We start from the raw sequence: 18,246 nt of genomic DNA, 5'->3' as shown, positions 1-18,246 counted from the left end.
GTTTGGAGACAGATGAGTGGGAAGTGTCAATGGGGATATTGAAATCACCCATGATGATGGTGGGGGATGTCGGTGGAAAGGAAGTGTAGTAGCCAGGTGGTGAAATGGTCAAAAAAAGGCAGTGGCTGGCCCTGGAGGACGGTAAATGACAGCCTGTTGAAGGTTGGAGGGGGCGTAGATGCGTACGGAGTGCACCTCAAAAGATGGGAGAGCAACAGAGGGTGGTAGTGGAATTGGTGTAAAGGAGCATTGGTCGGACAGAAGCAAACCAACTCATCCACCATGCTTGTTACTGGGGCGGGGGGTGTGAGAGAGTTGGAGCCCGCCATAAGAAAGTGCAGCAGGGGAGGCTGTGTCAGAGGGGGTGAGCCAGGTTTCAGTGATGGCGAAGAAGGAAAGTTTATTAGTGATGAAAAGATCATGAATGTAGGATAGTTTGTTGCAGACAGAGTGAGCATTCCATAGAGCTCCTGTTAGTGGGACTGGGGGAGCGGGGGCTGGGTGAATGGGTATGAGGTTTGAGAGGTTGCGGAAATTTGTGTTATGTTGTGGATGAGGGTTTGAAGTGACAATAGGGATGTGGTGAGGAGGACCAGGATTAGGAGAGATATCCCCAGCAGTGAGGAGAAGCAGTGAGAGTGATAGTAGGTGGGAGCAGGAGAGGCCATGAGATGGTCGTGTGTCTGGAGACACTGGGTGAAATGTGGAGGAAAATATCTGAGGGGAAGATGAGATGGGTGGGGAGGATGGTGGGAGACATGTAAATTATTTTTTCCTAAATGATAGTTGAACGGAAAATAGTTTAGGGAGGCCTGTAATCTGAAATCTCCGGTTCCTAAGTAGCAAATTGCTACATTTTAGTGGTGGCAGGTAATTACATTCGTCCCCAGTTGACTTCTCCTCCTGGAAGACAACAGCCTTTCAGAACAAGAGTAGAGAATAATGATTAGACTATGAACTGCATCAGAGCATAACAATTGGAATGTGGATAGTTTTAATGAGAAAGTATTGAGATTTTTCTGAAATAGAAGAGTATGGAAATATTGGAACTAATTTCCTGGGAGAGTCAAGAGAATGAGACCAAAGTCTACTTCCTTTTAGTTGTCAATACCTTTAAGTATCTCAAATAGATCTTGTCGTAATCATGGCTAACAAAACCCATTGTTTGGCCTTTCAAAGCATGTCCTGATATGTCCATGAAATGTCTAATAGGACTTTGTATCCAAGAAATTACAGGTTTTCCAGCTCAAGATCCAAGTATCAAGACAGCCCTTAAGGCTATGTGCGCACTAGAAATGTGAAGTTTCTCAAGAAAATTTCTTGAGAAACTTCTGGGAGTGAAAGATTTCCGGACCGCCGGAAAAAATCCGCACCAAATCCGCATGCGGATTTGCCGCGATTTTCCCGCGGGTGGTTCCCTGCGGATTTTGCAGGCTGTACTGCCGAAATCCGCAGGGTACCTGCGGAAAAGAATTGACATGCTCATTTTCTCAAGAAATTTTCTCGAGAAATTCTTCTCAAGGAAATTTCTTGAGAAAAATCCGCACAGTGCGCACAGCTATTTTTTTTTCTCATAGAATTTGCTGGGAAATGTCTGCACAAAGATTGCAGACATTTAGACATTTCTCAAGAAATTTCCGCGGCAAATCCGCGGGTAAATCCGCGGGTAAAACGCACTAGTGCGCACAGAGCCTTAGGCTTTCATTATTGTACATATACATCCAGTAGACCACTACTGCACCCCATATTTTAGATTTTCCCCTTGGGTATCAGTTTGTGGGTTGTAAAGAGTTTTGAAAAAATAATCCCAAATCCTATCCTATTTTTCATATAAACTTCTTGCTTGACCACTTTTTTTTTTAACATTTTATTTTTTTCTATTTTATTTGAGATGTAATGCTAGGGATGTAATTCTAGCTAGATAAGAAATGCTTGCTATGTATATTTTACAAAATAAAGTTTATACAATTTTCTAATATTCTTCTGTTCTGTTCTAGTGATGCTCTGTTGTCATCGTCGGTCCTGGCAGCTCCACTTCTACATTGATACAGGAACGAGCGTTCCCCTTTGTCGGTGACATTTATAAAGGGGGCTGGCTGTCAGCCTTAAATCATTAGTTAAGACAGCTCCCTTCTCTGTATATTAGTGACTGAGATGAAAGTTGGCGTAGCTGGTGAGTCCGACAACCAGTCCCCTATCACCGACAGGGAGGTTACTTTGTCAAAGCCCATGCAATACGTTGAGCTACAAGGAACGGGGCTAACAACAGGACATCAGTGGAGCTTCTCTTAAGAAAACTGTATCCGTTTTAACTTTAAATATATTTTTAGGTAACTTGATATCCCCTTTAAGTATATAGAAGTCATGTTAGACAGGTAAAGGGTATTATATGAGCGTGATTGTAGCTTGAGAACGATTGAAATCTCCCAAATTAATGCTACCTTTTCACTCTGAGTTGAGAATGTAACATTGAATACAGAATAGTAATTCCTGCATGAAGTCACTATTACGGGAGTTGTTAAATACAGTGAAGTGTGAGTTATTCATCATAAGGAAGTTTTTAGGTATTATATAACATGCAAATAATTTGTGTACACCTAGCCCCGCAGCCCCATTGTGGAGGCGACCAGGAAGAAGGTGAGCCTGTGCTCTCCCAGCTCAGAGAGAGTGAAACGCGCTGCGAGCGCCTGGAGGCATCACTTACACGCAGTGACTCACAAGCAGATCCTGCAAGAGAGGAAGTAGAGGCCTGTAAAGTACCTGGTAAATGCAAACAGAGAAGTACAGTGGCTTTTATCCATTACACTGATTTAATGTTAACTCCTTTCATCCAGGGTGCATGTCTGTACAGCACGAAATGGGTTTTATGCAGTATTTTCAGAGCGTCTGCATCTGATCCAGTAGTGGGAATACATTGCATGAAGGGTGTTATATGAAGTATGAAATTCCCAATTGAATGTAAGGCTTATTGGGTAAAATGGGTTGTGAAATGCATCAAATGAAATACACCAACTGTTTTTATTCTGCTGAAATTGCTCCAAAGAACAGGCAGGTAACAGCTACCTTAAAGGGAACCTGTCATCAGAAATTTGGCTTTCAACCTAAATGTTTCCCCCTCTGCAGCTGGTGGGCTGCATTCTAGTAAGGTTTCTATACTTTTTTTTTTTATTTCTTTTTTTATACCCCTTTTAAACCAAAATAAATACTTTATAAAACTGTACCTTTCGGTTTGAAAATCTTGTAAATCGTCCATGGGGGCGGGCCGTGTGGCGTCCGTTGCTGTATCTTACGCCGTCCCCCATGCTCCAAATCATCCCTCAGGACGCCGCCCACTGCGCCCGAGGTCCCGTGCACACCAGGACACCTGGTGACGTGGTCGCACGCACGAGAGTATGGGCGGCGCTGTAATTGCATCGCAAGTGCGCGCCCATACTCTCGTGGGCGCGCTCTCCCCTCTGTACGTCGCTCAGATCCTCTCGGCTTCTCCTGTAGTGGCCTGCCCCGCTCCTCCCATCTATTTCCTGCTGCAGGGTACGATGGGAAGGAGGTGACGTCGGGCCGGCGCAGAACGCTGGAGGCAGTGGGGAAAGGGCGGTCACGAGAGTATGGGCGGGCACTTGCGATGCAATCACAGCGCCGCCCATACTCTCATGCCTGCGACCACGTCACTAGGTGTCCCGGCGTGCACGGGACCTCGGGCGCAGTGGGCGGCGTCCTGAGGGATGATTTGGAGCATGGGGGACGGCGTAAGATACAGCAACGGACGCCACACGGCCCGCCCCCATGGATGATTTACAAGATTTTCAAACCGAAAGGTACAGTTTTATAAAGTATTTATTTTGGTTTAAAAGGGGGCACAAAAAGTATAGAAACCTTACTAGAATGCAGCCCACGAGCTGCAGAGGGGGAAACATTTAGGTTGAAAGCCAAATTTCTGATGACAGGTTCCCTTTAACTCTTCTTGACTACTCAATTCAGCACTGTGTTTCACGGCAAATTAAATTAGCTATCCATGACTGATTCAGATATATCACCATGCACAGCCCCTTAAAGTTTACAGCTGGCACAAATTAAGTCAGTTCCCACTGCTAAACACAAATACCAAGGCTACGATGTGAGGCAAACAAAGCAAAAGTGCTAGGACGCTGCCCCATCGAATTGCAACAGAATTCTAGCCAATGTTTTGTTTCATTTTTGAATCTTTTATTTTTTTTAAGATTACTTTTATCTTTTAATTATTACTTATTAATGTACAATTTCATTTCTTGGCTTGCTATATTATGTACGGGGTAATGTCCTTGCTGTTAAAAATTAAAAGGATGTATTTTTACTAGTCATGAGCGAGCAATACCATGCTCGGTACTAGTAATTAGCAGTCGGACTCTCGTTTGGGCTTGACTCATGTACAGAGTATAATGGAAGTCAATGGGAAACTCAAGCATTTTTCCGGAATATGTTCTGGAAAAATTCTCGAGTTCCTCATTGACTTTAACTATACTCTGTACACGAGCCGAGCCCTTTGGCGCATCCAACTGCTCTTCACAAGTATCGAGCACCCAAGCGTGGTAGTGTATTTTTTATATACACTTTTAGTGTATTTCCTCTAGTAGTGTCCAGTGCCAAGGTTGTAGGTTATTTTGATTGCTTTAAAGGGGTTGTCCAGCGCTGCTTACTTTTGCACAGAAGGCAAGCAACGCTGATGACATCTCCACATATAAAGATTTTTCATTAAGGAAGGATTCTTACATGACACCTGAGAATCTGGCAGGGATGTGCAGACAGTGATTTACATCTGTAGCGGTAACACAAAAGGTGACTATCACTGTTATTGTCCTCAGGTTGTCAGTTATTGGAAAAGACTCTGCAACTTGCAAAGCGACATGCTGCTTCCCTGTTTGACTATGCAGTAACAGGAGATGTGAGACTGCTGCTGTCCGTACAGCGTCATCTAGCGTCAGCTCAAGATGAGAACGGAGACAAGTAAGAATAACTACAGAACCGCTTCTACAGTATGTCATTGCATTGATGAGCTTGGCTGGAAAGTGAATTAATAACGGCCTGGTACTCCGATGTATAGGAGTGACAAAACGGTGATTCCAGAATTACACTGTTTTCTTTTTTCCCCCCAGTATTCTTCATCTGTCCATTATTCATCTTCAATCTGCTCTTGTGAAGATGTTCCTGGAAATAACTTCAGGAATTATATGTCAGGACATTATCAATGTGCGGAATGATCTGTATCAGGTATGTTATCCATTATGAAGATTATTTAGAATGCTTTGTATTCGATTATGTGTATTACTACTAAATCTTTTCACTGATAGTTGTTTTCTACGAAGAGTTTTTGACTTACTAAAAAAATTTCATCTTCTCTTGTCTATCCAGGGGATTTTTAAATCTTAAAGGGTTATTTTTCATCATCATCAGTGGTTACAATTGTAAAGTGCTTGTAAGAACAGGCAACTTTACAATTTACTTTTAATTCTATTGTGTACTGCATTCTATAAGAGGAGGCCGGTCTACTAAGTAAGGAGGGCAGAGCTTACAAGCTCTTCCCAATAGCTGTCAGCGCTGCTCTGAAGCCAGCCACAACGCTGAATTCAGCCAGCTTTGTTGTCACTTCACTCCCTTGGAGTAACAGAAGTAAAACGTCCACTGGTTGCAGCATCAGAGATGCACAGTTTGGGCCAGGAGCATGTTGATGATTCTGGTCCAGACTTTTAGTCAAGCAGAAACAGACTGATCCCTGAAAAGCCGGTAGTGTAGAGGTTGTGACACCCTAAAAATTAAAAGGAGAGAACACCTTTGCGTTTATTTTTTTATATTTTGTCTAATTGTTACTATATATTGCTGTGCACCTGCTCAAATGAACAGTAACTCAGAGCCACCTTTCTCATATCTCTTTCTTTGATTACTTAGTACAAAAAACCTGCCATACACCGTAAATGCATGTTGACTTTTAAAAAAAGATGATATACCAATTGTGTAAGGTTTTTCCAGAACTATATTATTATGCTAAGACAAATGACACTTAGAATTTGCCAAAGCATAAACCGATTTCCATGTTCCTGGGACACCCTTTGGTCTTTTAAACCTTGTCTAGTATCATAGGGCCAATGAGACCCCATGAAGATTTATACATCTAGTATTTTTTTTTTCATGGTACCAGACAACTGATCTATATAAAGTAGTAGACCGATTCACGTGGTCCACAAAAGATGTGGCAAAGACTAATCAATGAGTAAAATCAAGGTTGTTGAGCTCCGTTCCCACAGTAAGCTTTTGGAGAGTTTTTGAAGCTGCATTATTTTGCTGTATCAAAAACGCATCGTCTTACGATTCTAGCAAAGTGAATGGGATTTATAGAAATCTCCTGCCTGCTGTGCTTGTGTTCTACTCCGCATAAACTGACCTGCGGTGCGGCTTTCCAGGCCACAACATATTTTCTCTTGCAGGTATGCTGAGCTTTATATCAAGATTTTCCCCATAAACTTGCATTAAATGCCCTTGCGTTTTTAATGCATTGGAAACACTTCAAAAATGCATATAATACATATCTAAGTATATCAATAAAGTTTTTTCAAAGCCAACTATCAGGAAGTATCAAAAACAAATCAGCTTTATTTAATTTTTTATTTATTTTTTTTTAAACAGTGTCAAAAACGCAATATACACACATGTTCAAAAAATGTGCATAAAAATGCAATGAAAAAACATTAAATACCTCATTAAAATAATAGGTGCAGAAATGGTGCAGAAATTACGCAACATCAAACACTCACCAAATCTTCATCATGGGAACGTAGTCTCAAGCTCCCGGTGGTATCTGGATAATGGAAATGTACCTTTTTGGCTAATTAAAAAGATGGCACTTTTACTGCAGTTTTAAATAGACAGTAAGACAAAGGTCCTATTCCGTTGCCGATTCATGTATAACCTAATATAAAAAAAATATAGTTTATAAGTTGGCATTCATTGGAATTGGAATTTCCCAAGATAGCCACTCTTAAAATCAGAAAGTCTTTCATATAAAATTCTTTGAAAATTTCCAGACTCCCTTACATTTGGCTGTCATAACTCATCAAGCTGACATTGTTCAAGATATCCTGCAAGCTGGAGGAGATCCATTAATGTTAGACCGCAAGGGAAATTCTGTTCTGCATCTTGCATGCAAAGAAGGAGATGCAACAAGCCTAAGCATTCTCCTCGATCATCCAAAGATAGCGGAGATGATAGATCATCCAAACAATGAGGGTGAGTACCTGTTACCCAGATCTCAATACTGCCTTAAAATGTTACAACTTGTGTATGATCTAATATGTAAGGGTATCACCTACCTTTCTCCTAACTGCAGATATTGGGAGAATGAAGAACAGGGCATGTTGAATCTTTACTGACCCGATTGTTCTCCACATTTTATGAGGTCAAGTTGCATGTTTATGGAGGAGTCATAAAAATAACTATTAGGACTGTTTCACATGTCAGTGAAAAACAGACGTTTTTCACTAACGTGTTAAAAACGCATATGCCCCTCCGTGTGCCGTGATTCATGGCACAGGTGGGTTGTCCATGTGCAATCTGTGATACGTGATCCATACTCTATGATTGCACATGGCGATAAACTCACCTGTCCCCGCTCCTGCTGTCCGTGGTGCTGAACTCTTCGGCTCTGCTGTGTTTCCGGCCACCGCTGCAGCTACTTCAGGTCGCGATGTCGTGCATAATTGCATATGCATGACCATAACGAGCTGGCTTGGAAGCAGCAGCCAGCTAAGGCCAGAGACAGCTTCTCTGGAGAAGGTGAGTATAAAACGCTTTTTATTTTCAATGTCCGGTTTTTCTGGTACGTGTTTCATGGATCACACCACAGTGTGGTCCATGGAACATCAATGATGCCAGAAAAACCTACCTACCTATGTAGTCCTCCATGTTCATGATCTTTGTATAATTCCACCGCACTACTAATTGACAGCTGTCTGTGTATACTCTGCATAGGCAGGAAGCAGACAATCAGTGGTGTGGGTGGGTTATATAGAGCTCAGCATTCAGAGAACTGGTACATCTGCAGCAGGTAAAACAGGGATTTTATCAAAATTGCAGCCAGCAGCCCAATAAGTGATACTTTGCTGCAATGCGTGTCTCGGCCCCTACATCATGCTGTTCTCAAATGGGGTAGCAAAAACCTGGCTAAAGATTCCCTTTAATAGATTAAAGCTGAGATAACATACTTTTGATATTTAGAATAAAATATATGTAAAAGCAAAAAATCTGAAAAAAATGTGTAGAACAATAATTCTATGTTTGCATGCAGGTTTGAATGCAATTCATGAAGCAGTTATCGCAAATAGCATGCCTTGCCTTAGACTGATGATATTAGCAAGTGCCGATGTAAATGCACAGGAGCAGAAGTCCGGGAGAAGCCCTCTTCATCTGGCTGTGGAACAAGACAATATTTCCCTGGCGGGCTGTCTTCTCCTTGATGTGAGTAGTTCCCAACTGTTATCTTTGGTGTTAAAGCACTGAATGTGCAAATATTCACGTCATTATTAAGACCACAAAATGTATGTAAAAGTGAAAATGAAAGTACAAATTTTCTCAATTGAAGGATAGCTGGGATGAATTAGGAAAGCCTGCACTTGCAGGGGTTGGACCCGATGGCCCTTGAGGTCCCTTCCAACTATACCATTCTATGATTCTATGAAGGAGAAAAGTAAATCTGTTACTATTAATTATTTACATCTGGACCATCTATACGCTATTAACCTCATAACGACAGCCGTACGACTTAAAGCGGCGGCAAAACAGGGTACTTATTCTGTTCCGCCGCTTTAAAGCGGCGGCCCGAAAAAACCCTGTAGCGCCCCCCAGCGACCGAAAATCTCGGGGGTTTCAGCTACCGGGGGTAGCTGAGACCCCCCAGATTATGAATCGGGGTGTTTTTTTTGGACCCCGATCATGTGATCGGCGGTATACACTGTATACCGACGAACACATGAAAAAAAAAGAAATTGCCGGCAAAACTGATTTCTTTTTCATCTGACATGATCAAACATGTCAGATGAAAAAGAAATCTAAACCCCTAGTGCCCCCAAAGCCCCCGGTACCGGAGAGTCCCCCCACCACCCCTACCCCCCCTCCGGAGCACTCAAAATGGCGCCGAAGCGCACAGAAAACTGCAGCCGCCGCCGGCTCTGCATTCATTTCCCTCCGATCTGAAATGATCAAACATTTCAGATCGGAGGGAAATGTCCTCCCCCTGACCCCTCCTCCGGTCCACCGGAGCCCTCTGGTCACCGGAGCCCCCTCCGGTTCTCTAGAGCCACCCCCCCTCCCCCCTCCGGAGCGTGGAAGATGGCGGCGCGCCGCCGCATTCATTCTGCTCTTTCTGCCGCATGTGACACGTCACATGCGGCAGAAAGGTGTCCCCAGGTCCCACTAGGTCACCCCCCGTCACCCCCCCCCCAGCCCCCGGTCTTAGTTACCTGTCTGGTGATCCGTCCCGCGATCACGCCGCCTCCTTCTTGAATGCTGGCGGCGCATGCGCAGACAGCGGCTGTCAGCTGGATCCCCGCTGACGTCGCTGCTGCACAGGCTGCTCCACTGTGGACCGGGGGAGAGTGAGTGCAGTAATCTGCAGCCACACTCCTCACATGGAGAGACTGCTGTTCCAGAAAATGGGGGGTACGTTCTGTGAGCGTGCCCCTCATATTCTGGAATGAGGTTACTGCAGGTCACTCTGCCTTAAGTTGGACCGGGGCAGTGTGAGTGCAGTATTCTCAGATTACTGCACCCACACTGCTCATGGAGAGCTTGCTCTTCCAGAAAATGGGGGATACGTTCCCTGAACGTGCCCCCCATATTCTAGAAGATCCAGAGTCGGCGTGGGACCTCCAAAATGGATTACAGCGACCGGAATTTCTTTATTTTCAATAAATTGGGGAAAGAGGAATGTTTCGGGGAGTGTTTTTTCAAATAAATTTTTTTTTGTCTTTATTTTTTTCTATTACTGACTGGGTTAGTAATGTCGGGTATCTGTTTAGATGCCGTGACATCACTAACCCCAGGGCTTGATGCCAGGTGACATTACAGCTGGTATCAACCCCATATATTACCCCGTCTGCCACCGCACCAGGGCGCGGGATGAGCTGGGGCGAAGCGCCAGGATTGGCGCATCTAATGGATGCGCCACTTCTGGGGCGGCTGCGGCCTGCTATTTTTAGGCTGGGAAGAGTCCAATAACCATGGCTCTTCCCACCCTGAGAATACCAGACCCCAGCTGTCCGCTTCACCTTGGCTGGTGATCTAATTTGGGGGGGACCCCACGTTTTTTTTTTTTAAAAAAAACGCCTGGGGAGCCCTCCAAATTGATCACCAGACAAGGTGAAGCTGTCCGCTGTGGTTTGCAGGCTACAGCTGTCTGCTTTACCCTAGCTGGCTATCAAAAATAGGGGGGACCCCACGTCGTTTATTTTAATTATTAATTTTTTGGGGGGCTAAATACAAGGCTAGGCACCTTTAGTGCCACATGAAAGGCACTAAAGGGCGCCAGCTTAGAATATGCAGGGGGTGGGACGTTATATATGTTTGACATCTATCCATTCATCCATTGTAGCATTTTAGGCTATGTGCCCACAATCGGGGTTTGCAGCGTTTTGGGCGCAGAGTGTTTTCCCTGCGTCCATAACGCTGCATTGTGCAGTAGAAGCACAGTGGAAGGATTTTTAGAAATCCCGTCCCCACTGTGCTTCTTTTCTCCGCAGCATACACTGACGTGTGGCGCAGCTTCCCGAGCCTCAGCATGTCAATTTATGCTGCGGAGATGAGTGTTCTCTGCAGGTAGCATAGAGCTCCACAGCGGCCTGAACCCAAATCGTGGGCATGGGCAGCTGCGTTCTCCCGTGGACAACACTCACATCTCTGCAGGAAGGCTGGCACTGTGTACTAGACGCCGTGTCGCTGGATCATGGCCACATAGCCTAAAAGTGAGACATTTGTTGCTACAGCAACATTTTTGTGAAGTACCTGTGGATTCAAAATGCTTACTATACTCCTGAATAAAATCCAGTTTCCAAAATGGGGTCACTTGTGGGGGGTTTCTAATGTATAGGTACCCAAGGGGCCCTGCAAATGTGACATGGTGCCCGCAATTTATTTCAACTTTTCCAGAATTCAAATGGTGCTCCTTCCATTCCAAGCCCTCCCATTTATCCAAACAGAGGTTTTTGGCCACATGTGGGGTATCCCTGTGCTCATAAGACATTGGATAACAACCTCTTGGGTCCACAGTTTGTTATTGTCTCTTGAAAAAGTGAGAAATTTGATGCTGAAGCAACATTTTTGTGAAAAAAATGAAAATTTTCAATATGGCAACCTAAGCTTCTGTGAAGTATTCGTGGATTCAAACTGCTCACTATACACCTAGATAAAAGCCTTGAGGTGTCTTGTTTCCAGAATGGAGTCACTTGTGGGGGACCGCCACTGTTTAGACACCTCAGGGGCTCTCCAAATGCAACCTGGCGTCCACTATTGATTCCAGCCAATTTTGCAGTCAAATGGCACTCCTGCCCTTCCGAGCCCTGCCATGCGCCCAAACAGTTGATTTCCACCACATATAAGGTATCGCCAAACTCAGGAGAAATTGCACAATAAATGTTATGCTGAATTTTTTTCCTTTTACTCTTGTAAAAAAAAAAAAGCTACCTGGTTGAAATAACAATTTTGTGGTAAAATTTTATTTTTTTTTTTTCATGGCTCAAAGTTATAAAATTCTGTGAAGCACCTGGGGGTTCAGGGTACTCACCAAACATCTAGATAAATTCCTTGAGGGGCCTAGTTTCCAAAATGGGGTCACTTGTGCGGGGTTTCTGCTGTTTAGGTACCTTAGGGGTCCTCCAAATGTGTCATGGTGCCCGCAATCTTTTTCAGCCAAATTTCCTTTCCAAAATTCAAATATTGCTCCTTTCGTTCCAAGCCCTCCCATTTGTCCAAACAAAGGTTTCAGACCACATGTGAGGTATCACCGCGCTCATAAAAAAGTGGTTAACAAACCTTGAGGTCAAATTTTTGGAATTACCTCTTCAAAAAGTGAGAAAATTGATGCTAAAGCAACATTTTTGAGAAAATTATTAAAATTTTCAATATGACAACGTAACGTTAACAAAATCTGTGAAGTACCTGTGGATCTAAAATGCTCACTATACTCCTAGATAGAAGCCTTGAGGGGTCTAGTTTCCAAAATGGTGTCACTTGTGAGGGATTTCTTCTGTTTAGGTACCTTAGCGGACCTGTAAATGCAACATGGTGCCCGCAATCTATTTCAGCCAAATTTGCTTTCCAAAATTCAAATATTGCTCCTTCTGTTCCGAGCCCTCCCATTTGTCCAAACAGAGGTTTCTGACCACATGTGGGGTATCGGCGCACTCATAAGAAAGTGGGGAACAAGTTTTGGGGTCCATTTTGTTGTGTTATTTCTTCTAAAAGTGAATAAATTTGGGTTAGAGCAACATTTTTAGGTAAAATTTAATTTTTGCTTTTTTTCATTTCACATTGCTTTTCTTTGTCGCTCCATTGGGAGACCCAGACAATTGGGTGTATAGCTTCTGCCTCCGGAGGCCACACAAAGTATTACACTTTAAAAAGTGTAACCCCTCCCCTCTGCCTATACACCCTCCCGTGCATCACGGGCTCCTCAGTTTTATGCTTTGTGTGGAAGGAGGCACACATCCACTCATCATCTCATTTTAGTTATATCGGTTGGAAGAAAAGTGGGCCCACACGGGGCCCCCGGCATGTTCCCTTCTCACCCCACTATGTCGGCGGTGCTGTTAAGGTTGAGGTACCCATTGCGGGTACAAAGGCAGGAGCCTCATGCCGTCTCCTTCACCATCCCTTAGCGGCTCTGGGAGAAGTGGGATCCTGAGCGGTCATCCAGTCACTGGGACCGTGCTCCCTCCGCAGCCCCTGGGGGAATCTGTTGGACAGGAGTTTGTTTATCCTCAGGGACCGGGCCCTGCATCACTAAGGTACTCTGTACCCCCATGGAGGATGTGCATGGAGCGCCTTCATCCCGGACGCTGCAGCAGCTGCTTATTTGTGTCGGCCGGCGGACTTCCGCGCCGACCGCGCCTGTTTGTCGGCCGCGGTATTAAATTTAGTCCCCGGCTTCAATTGCGGCCTAGTAGCAAAACTCCCGCCCCCGGGCCTGTCTATCAGGGATAAGGGCGGGACTGCCGACCTGACGTCGGCTGTGAGGGCCAGGGCATCCTGTATGTTCCTCCCCCCCTCACTGATCACTGTGGGGACTCCAGATTCCCGCACTTTTCTAGCGCCGCCCACGGCTCCTCTCCTCCCCTGAGAGCTCCGGCAGCCATTTCTTTGGCATTCTGCCTGTGGAAGATTTCCTGGAAAGAGCTCTGCAACACTGGGAGACCTAAGGCAGGGAATCTGGAGGACACACACTCCGCTTTTTAGCGGTCGGTAAGCCACACCGGTCACCCGGTGCTGGTCCCCTTAGGGTGCCGGAATAGATACTATATATATTTATATATTTCTGTTCGGTCGGGCTGTATACCCTTCCCATATACCCTCAGTGATCACTCTCCTGGGAGACAACAGCATGTCGTCCACAAGGAGCAAGGGTGCCAAGACACAGGGTTATTTTGCGACCTGTACTTCTTGTGCGGCTAAGTTACCTGCGGGTTCCACCTACCCTCACTGTGAGCAATGCTCAACCCCTGTTTTGCTTGCTCAGCCGGAGCCTCGTTCACTAGTGGGCCCCTCGGCTCAGGTAGAACCCCTTGCTCTCCCTGTCCAGGCGGCTGGGACAGAGTTTGCAGTTTTTGCTGAATATCTCTCTGAGTCACTCTCACAATCCATGGCTCAGTCTATGGACAAATGGTCTGCCAAGCTGCTTGAAGCTTTGCAGTCCAGACCGGTCCCTACACAGGCCCCGGGCCCTGTTGGATCTTCACCCCCAGGCCCCTCTCTGCCCGCGCCGCAGCACGTTCCCAAGGGGGGCCCTAGGTCTCACGTGGAGGACTCCGGCCCGGACCACAGTCCCAGACCGGCTAAGCGGGCACGCTGGGAATCTTCCCCGACTTCTTCACGCTGCTCAGGTTCCCAGCGTGAGGACTCTCTGGAGGACGAGGCGGACGTCGCTGCTCAGGGCTCTGACACTGACGTTGCCCTCAATCTTGATACACCTGAAGGGGACGCCATAGTAAATGATCTTATCTCGTCCATCAACCAGGTGTTGGATATCTCTCCCCCACCGCCACCTGTAGAGGAGTCGACTTCTCAGCAGGAGAAACACCAGTTTCGGTTCCCTAAACGTACACGGAGTGCGTTTTTCGATCACTCTAACTTCAGAGATGCTGTCCAGAAGCCCAGAGCGGTTCCGGACAAGCGCTTTACTAAGCGCCTTACTGACACACGTTACCCCTTCCCTTCTGACGTTGTTAAGGGTTGGGCTCAATGTCCAAAGGTGGATCCCCCAGTCTCTAGATTGGCGGCTAGATCTGTGGTATCGGTTGCAGATGGATCATCGCTAAAGGATGCCACTGACAGGCAGATAGAGCTTCTGATGAAATCCATCTATGAAGCCACGGGCGCGTCTTTTGCCCCGGCCTTTGCAGCCGTGTGGGCACTACAAGCTATCTCAGCTTGTCTGGCTGAGATTAATGCGGTTACACGTAATTCTGCTCCGCAGGTTACGTCTTTGACTTCCCAGGCGTCAGTTTTTTCTTCCTACGCCATGAACGCAGTTTTAGACTCTGCTAGCCGTACAGCGGTGGCATCTGCTAACTCTGTGGCAGTCCGCAGGGCCATGTGGCTGCGCAAATGGAAGGCAGATTCGGCCTCCAAGAGGTTCTTAACCAGTTTGCCGTTTGCTGGCGACCGATTGTTTGGCGAATGATTGGATGAGATTATTAAGGAATCTAAGGGAAAGGACTCATCCTTACCCCAGTCCAAACCAAAGAGACCTCAGCAACGACAGATACAATCGAGGTTTCGGTCCTTTCGTCCCTCCGCCAAGGCCCAACCCTCTTCGTCCAGCAGGCCGGAGAAAGGCCGGAGGAACTCATATGCGTGGCGGGCTAAGTCACGCCCCCAAAAGGCCGCAGGAGGCACTGCTTCCAAGGCGGCCTCCTCATGACTCTCGGCATCCCCGAACCGCATCCTCGGTCGGTGGCAGGCTCTCCCGCTTTTGCGACGCCTGGTGGCCACATGTTCAAGACCGATGGGTGAGAGACATTCTGTCTCACGGTTACAGTATAGAGTTCAGCTCTCGTCCTCCGACTCGTTTCTTCAGAACATCTCCGCCCCCCGAGCGAGCCGATGCACTTTTTCAGGCGGTGAACGCTCTGAAAACAGAAGGAGTTGTGATCCCTGTTCCCCTCCAGGAACATGTTCGCGGCTTTTACTCCAACTTGTTTGTGGTGCCAAAGAAGGACGTCTCGTTCCGTCCCGTTCTGGACCTCAAACTACTCAACAGACATGTGAGCACCAGACGGTTTCGGATGGAATCTCTCCGCTCTGTCATCGCTTCAATGTCACAAGGAGACTTCCTAGCATCAATCGACATCAAGGATGCTTATCTCAGTGTGCCGATCGCACCCGAATATCAACGCTTTTTGCGCTTCGCCATCAGGGACGAACACCTTCAGTTCGTGGCATTGCCTTTCGGCCTGGCGACAGCCCCACGGGCGTTCACCAAGGTCATGGCATCTGTTGTGGCGGTCCTACACTCTCAGGGACACTCGGTGATTCCCTACTTAGACGATCTTCTGGTCAGGGCACCCTCTCAGTTGGCGTGTCAAAACAGCCTTTCTGTCGCTCTGGCGACTCTCCAGCAGTTCGGATGGATCATCAACTTTCCAAAATCCAAGTTGACACCGACCCAATCACTGACATACCTTGGGATGGAGTTTCATACTCAGTCAGCGGTGGTCATGCTACCGCTGGACAAACAGCTTTCTCTGCAGGCAGGGGTGCAATCTCTTCTTCGGGGTCAGTCACACCCCTTTTGGCGCCTCATGCACTTCCTGGGGAAGATGGTGGCAGCGATGGAGGCAGTGCCCTTCGCACAATTCCATCTGCGGCCACTCCAGTGGGACATTCTCCGACAATGGGACAGGAGGTCGACCTCACTCGACAGGAACGTCTCTCTTTCCCTTGCAACCAAGACGTCACTTCAGTGGTGGCTCCTTCCCAACTCTCTGTCGCAGGGGAAATCCTTCCTACCCCCCATCTGGGCTGTGGTCACGACGGACGCGAGCCTGTCAGGGTGGGGGGCGGTTTTTCTCCACCACAGGGCTCAGGGAACCTGGACTCCGATAGAGTCATCCCTTCAGATCAATATTCTGGAGATAAGGGCAGTGTATCTAGCCCTATTGGCCTTTCATCGGTGGCTGGAGGGCAGGCAGATCCGACTCCAGTCGGACAACGCCACGGCCGTCGCGTACATCAACCACCAAGGCGGCACTCGCAGTCGTCAAGCCTTCCAGGAAGTCCGATGAATTCTGCAGTGGGTGGAAGCCACAGCTTCCACCATCTCCGCAGTTCACATCCCGGGCGTAGAAAACTGGGAAGCAGATTTTCTCAGCCGACAGGGCATGGACGCGGGGGAATGGTCTCTTCACCCAGACGTGTTTCGAGAGATCTGTCGCCGCTGGGGAACGCCGGACGTCGATCTCATGGCGTCACGGCACAACTTCAAAGTCCCGGCATTCATGGCCCGGTCTCAAGATCACAGAGCTCTGGCGGCGGACGCATTAGTTCAGGATTGGTCGCAGTTTCGACTTCCCTATCTGTTTCCTCCTCTGGCGATGCTCCCCAGAGTGCTGCGCAAAATCAGATCCGACTGTCGTCGTGCCATTCTCGTCGCTCCAGATTGGCCGAGGCGGTCGTGGTACCCGGAACTGTGGCACCTCACGGTGGGTCAACCGTGGGCGCTCCCAGACTGCCCAGACTTGCTGTCTCAAGGGCCGTTTTTCCATCTGAATTCTGCGGCCCTCAACCTGACTGTGTGGCCATTGAGTCCTGGCTCCTAGCGTCCTCAGGGTTATCTCAAGATGTCATTGCCACTATGAGACAGGCCAGGAAACCAACGTCCGCCAAGATCTATCACAGGTCTTGGAGGATCTTCTTATCCTGGTGCTCTGACAAGGGTTTTACTCCCTGGCCCTTTGCCTTACCCACTTTTCTTTCATTCCTTCAATCCGGAATGGACAAGGGTTTGTCTCTCGGCTCTCTCAAGGGACAAGTATCGGCGCTTTCCGTATTTTTTCAAAAGCGTCTAGCCAGGCTTCCGCAGGTCCGCACGTTCCTGCAGGGAGTTTGCCACATAGTCCCACCTTACAAGCGTCCGCTGGAACCCTGGGACCTCAACAGGGTGCTAACGGCTCTTCAGAAACCACCTTTCGAGCCGCTGCGGGAGGTCTCTTTATCACGTCTTTCGCAGAAGGTGGCTTTTCTAGTGGCAGTTACATCGCTCCGTAGAGTGTCGGAGCTGGCAGCGCTGTCATGCAAAGCCCCCTTCCTGGTTTTTCACCAGGATAAGGTGGTTCTGCATCCTGTCCCGGAATTTCTCCCTAAGGTGGTATCCCCGTTTCATCTCAATCAGGATATCTCCTTACCTTCATTTTGCCCTCATCCAGTTCACCAATGTGAAAAGGATTTGCACTCGTTAGATTTAGTGAGGGCACTCCGGCTCTACGTGTCTCGCACGGCGCCCCTGCGCCATTCAGATGCGCTCTTTGTCCTTGTCGCTGGCCAGCGTAAGGGTTCGCAGGCTTCCAAGTCAACCTTGGCTCGATGGATCAAGGAACCGATTCTTGAATCCTACCGTTCTTCTGGGCTTCCACCTCCTTCAGGGTTGAAAGCCCATTCTACCAGAGCCGTGGGTGCGTCCTGGGCACTGCGGCACCGGGCTACGGCTCAGCAGGTGTGTCAGGCAGCTACCTGGTCTAGTCTGCACACTTTCACGAAACACTATCAGGTGCATACCTATGCTTCGGCAGACGCCAGTCTAGGTAGGCGAGTCCTTCAGGCGGCTGTTGCCCACCTGTAAGAGGGGGTCGTTTTTCGGCTTTTTATCGAGGTATTCTTTTACCCAACCAGGGACTGCTTTTGGACGTCCCAATTGTCTGGGTCTCCCAATGGAGCGACAAAGAAGAAGGGAATTTTGTTTACTTACCGTAAATTCCTTTTCTTCTAGCTCCTATTGGGAGACCCAGCACCCGCCTC

The 18,246-nt window shown here is 47.3% G+C and overlaps 1 protein-coding gene across 2 annotated transcripts in view; it reads left to right on the top strand.

Annotated features, from left to right (window-relative positions):
• NFKB1 (nuclear factor kappa B subunit 1) overlaps positions 1–18,246 on the top strand; it is a 183,740-nt gene that overhangs the window by 140,779 nt on the left and 24,715 nt on the right. The window contains exons 14-18 of one of the 2 annotated variants that reach the window (XM_075336817.1): positions 2,602–2,763; positions 4,839–4,980; positions 5,130–5,244; positions 7,053–7,254; positions 8,312–8,481. In XM_075336817.1, the coding sequence (XP_075192932.1) occupies positions 2,602–2,763; positions 4,839–4,980; positions 5,130–5,244; positions 7,053–7,254; positions 8,312–8,481 (791 nt within the window). Of the gene's footprint in view, positions 1–2,601; positions 2,782–4,838; positions 4,981–5,129; positions 5,245–7,052; positions 7,255–8,311; positions 8,482–18,246 lie in introns of both variants that reach the window. The other variant, XM_075336807.1, reaches the window with a different exon arrangement.

The sequence above is a fragment of the Anomaloglossus baeobatrachus genome, chromosome 1 (genome assembly GCF_048569485.1).
Source record: "Anomaloglossus baeobatrachus isolate aAnoBae1 chromosome 1, aAnoBae1.hap1, whole genome shotgun sequence".
In the NCBI taxonomy this organism is placed as follows: Eukaryota; Metazoa; Chordata; class Amphibia; order Anura; family Aromobatidae; genus Anomaloglossus; species Anomaloglossus baeobatrachus.
Note: the sequence above shows the minus strand (reverse complement) of the source record. Positions and strands in the feature narration are given on the sequence as shown.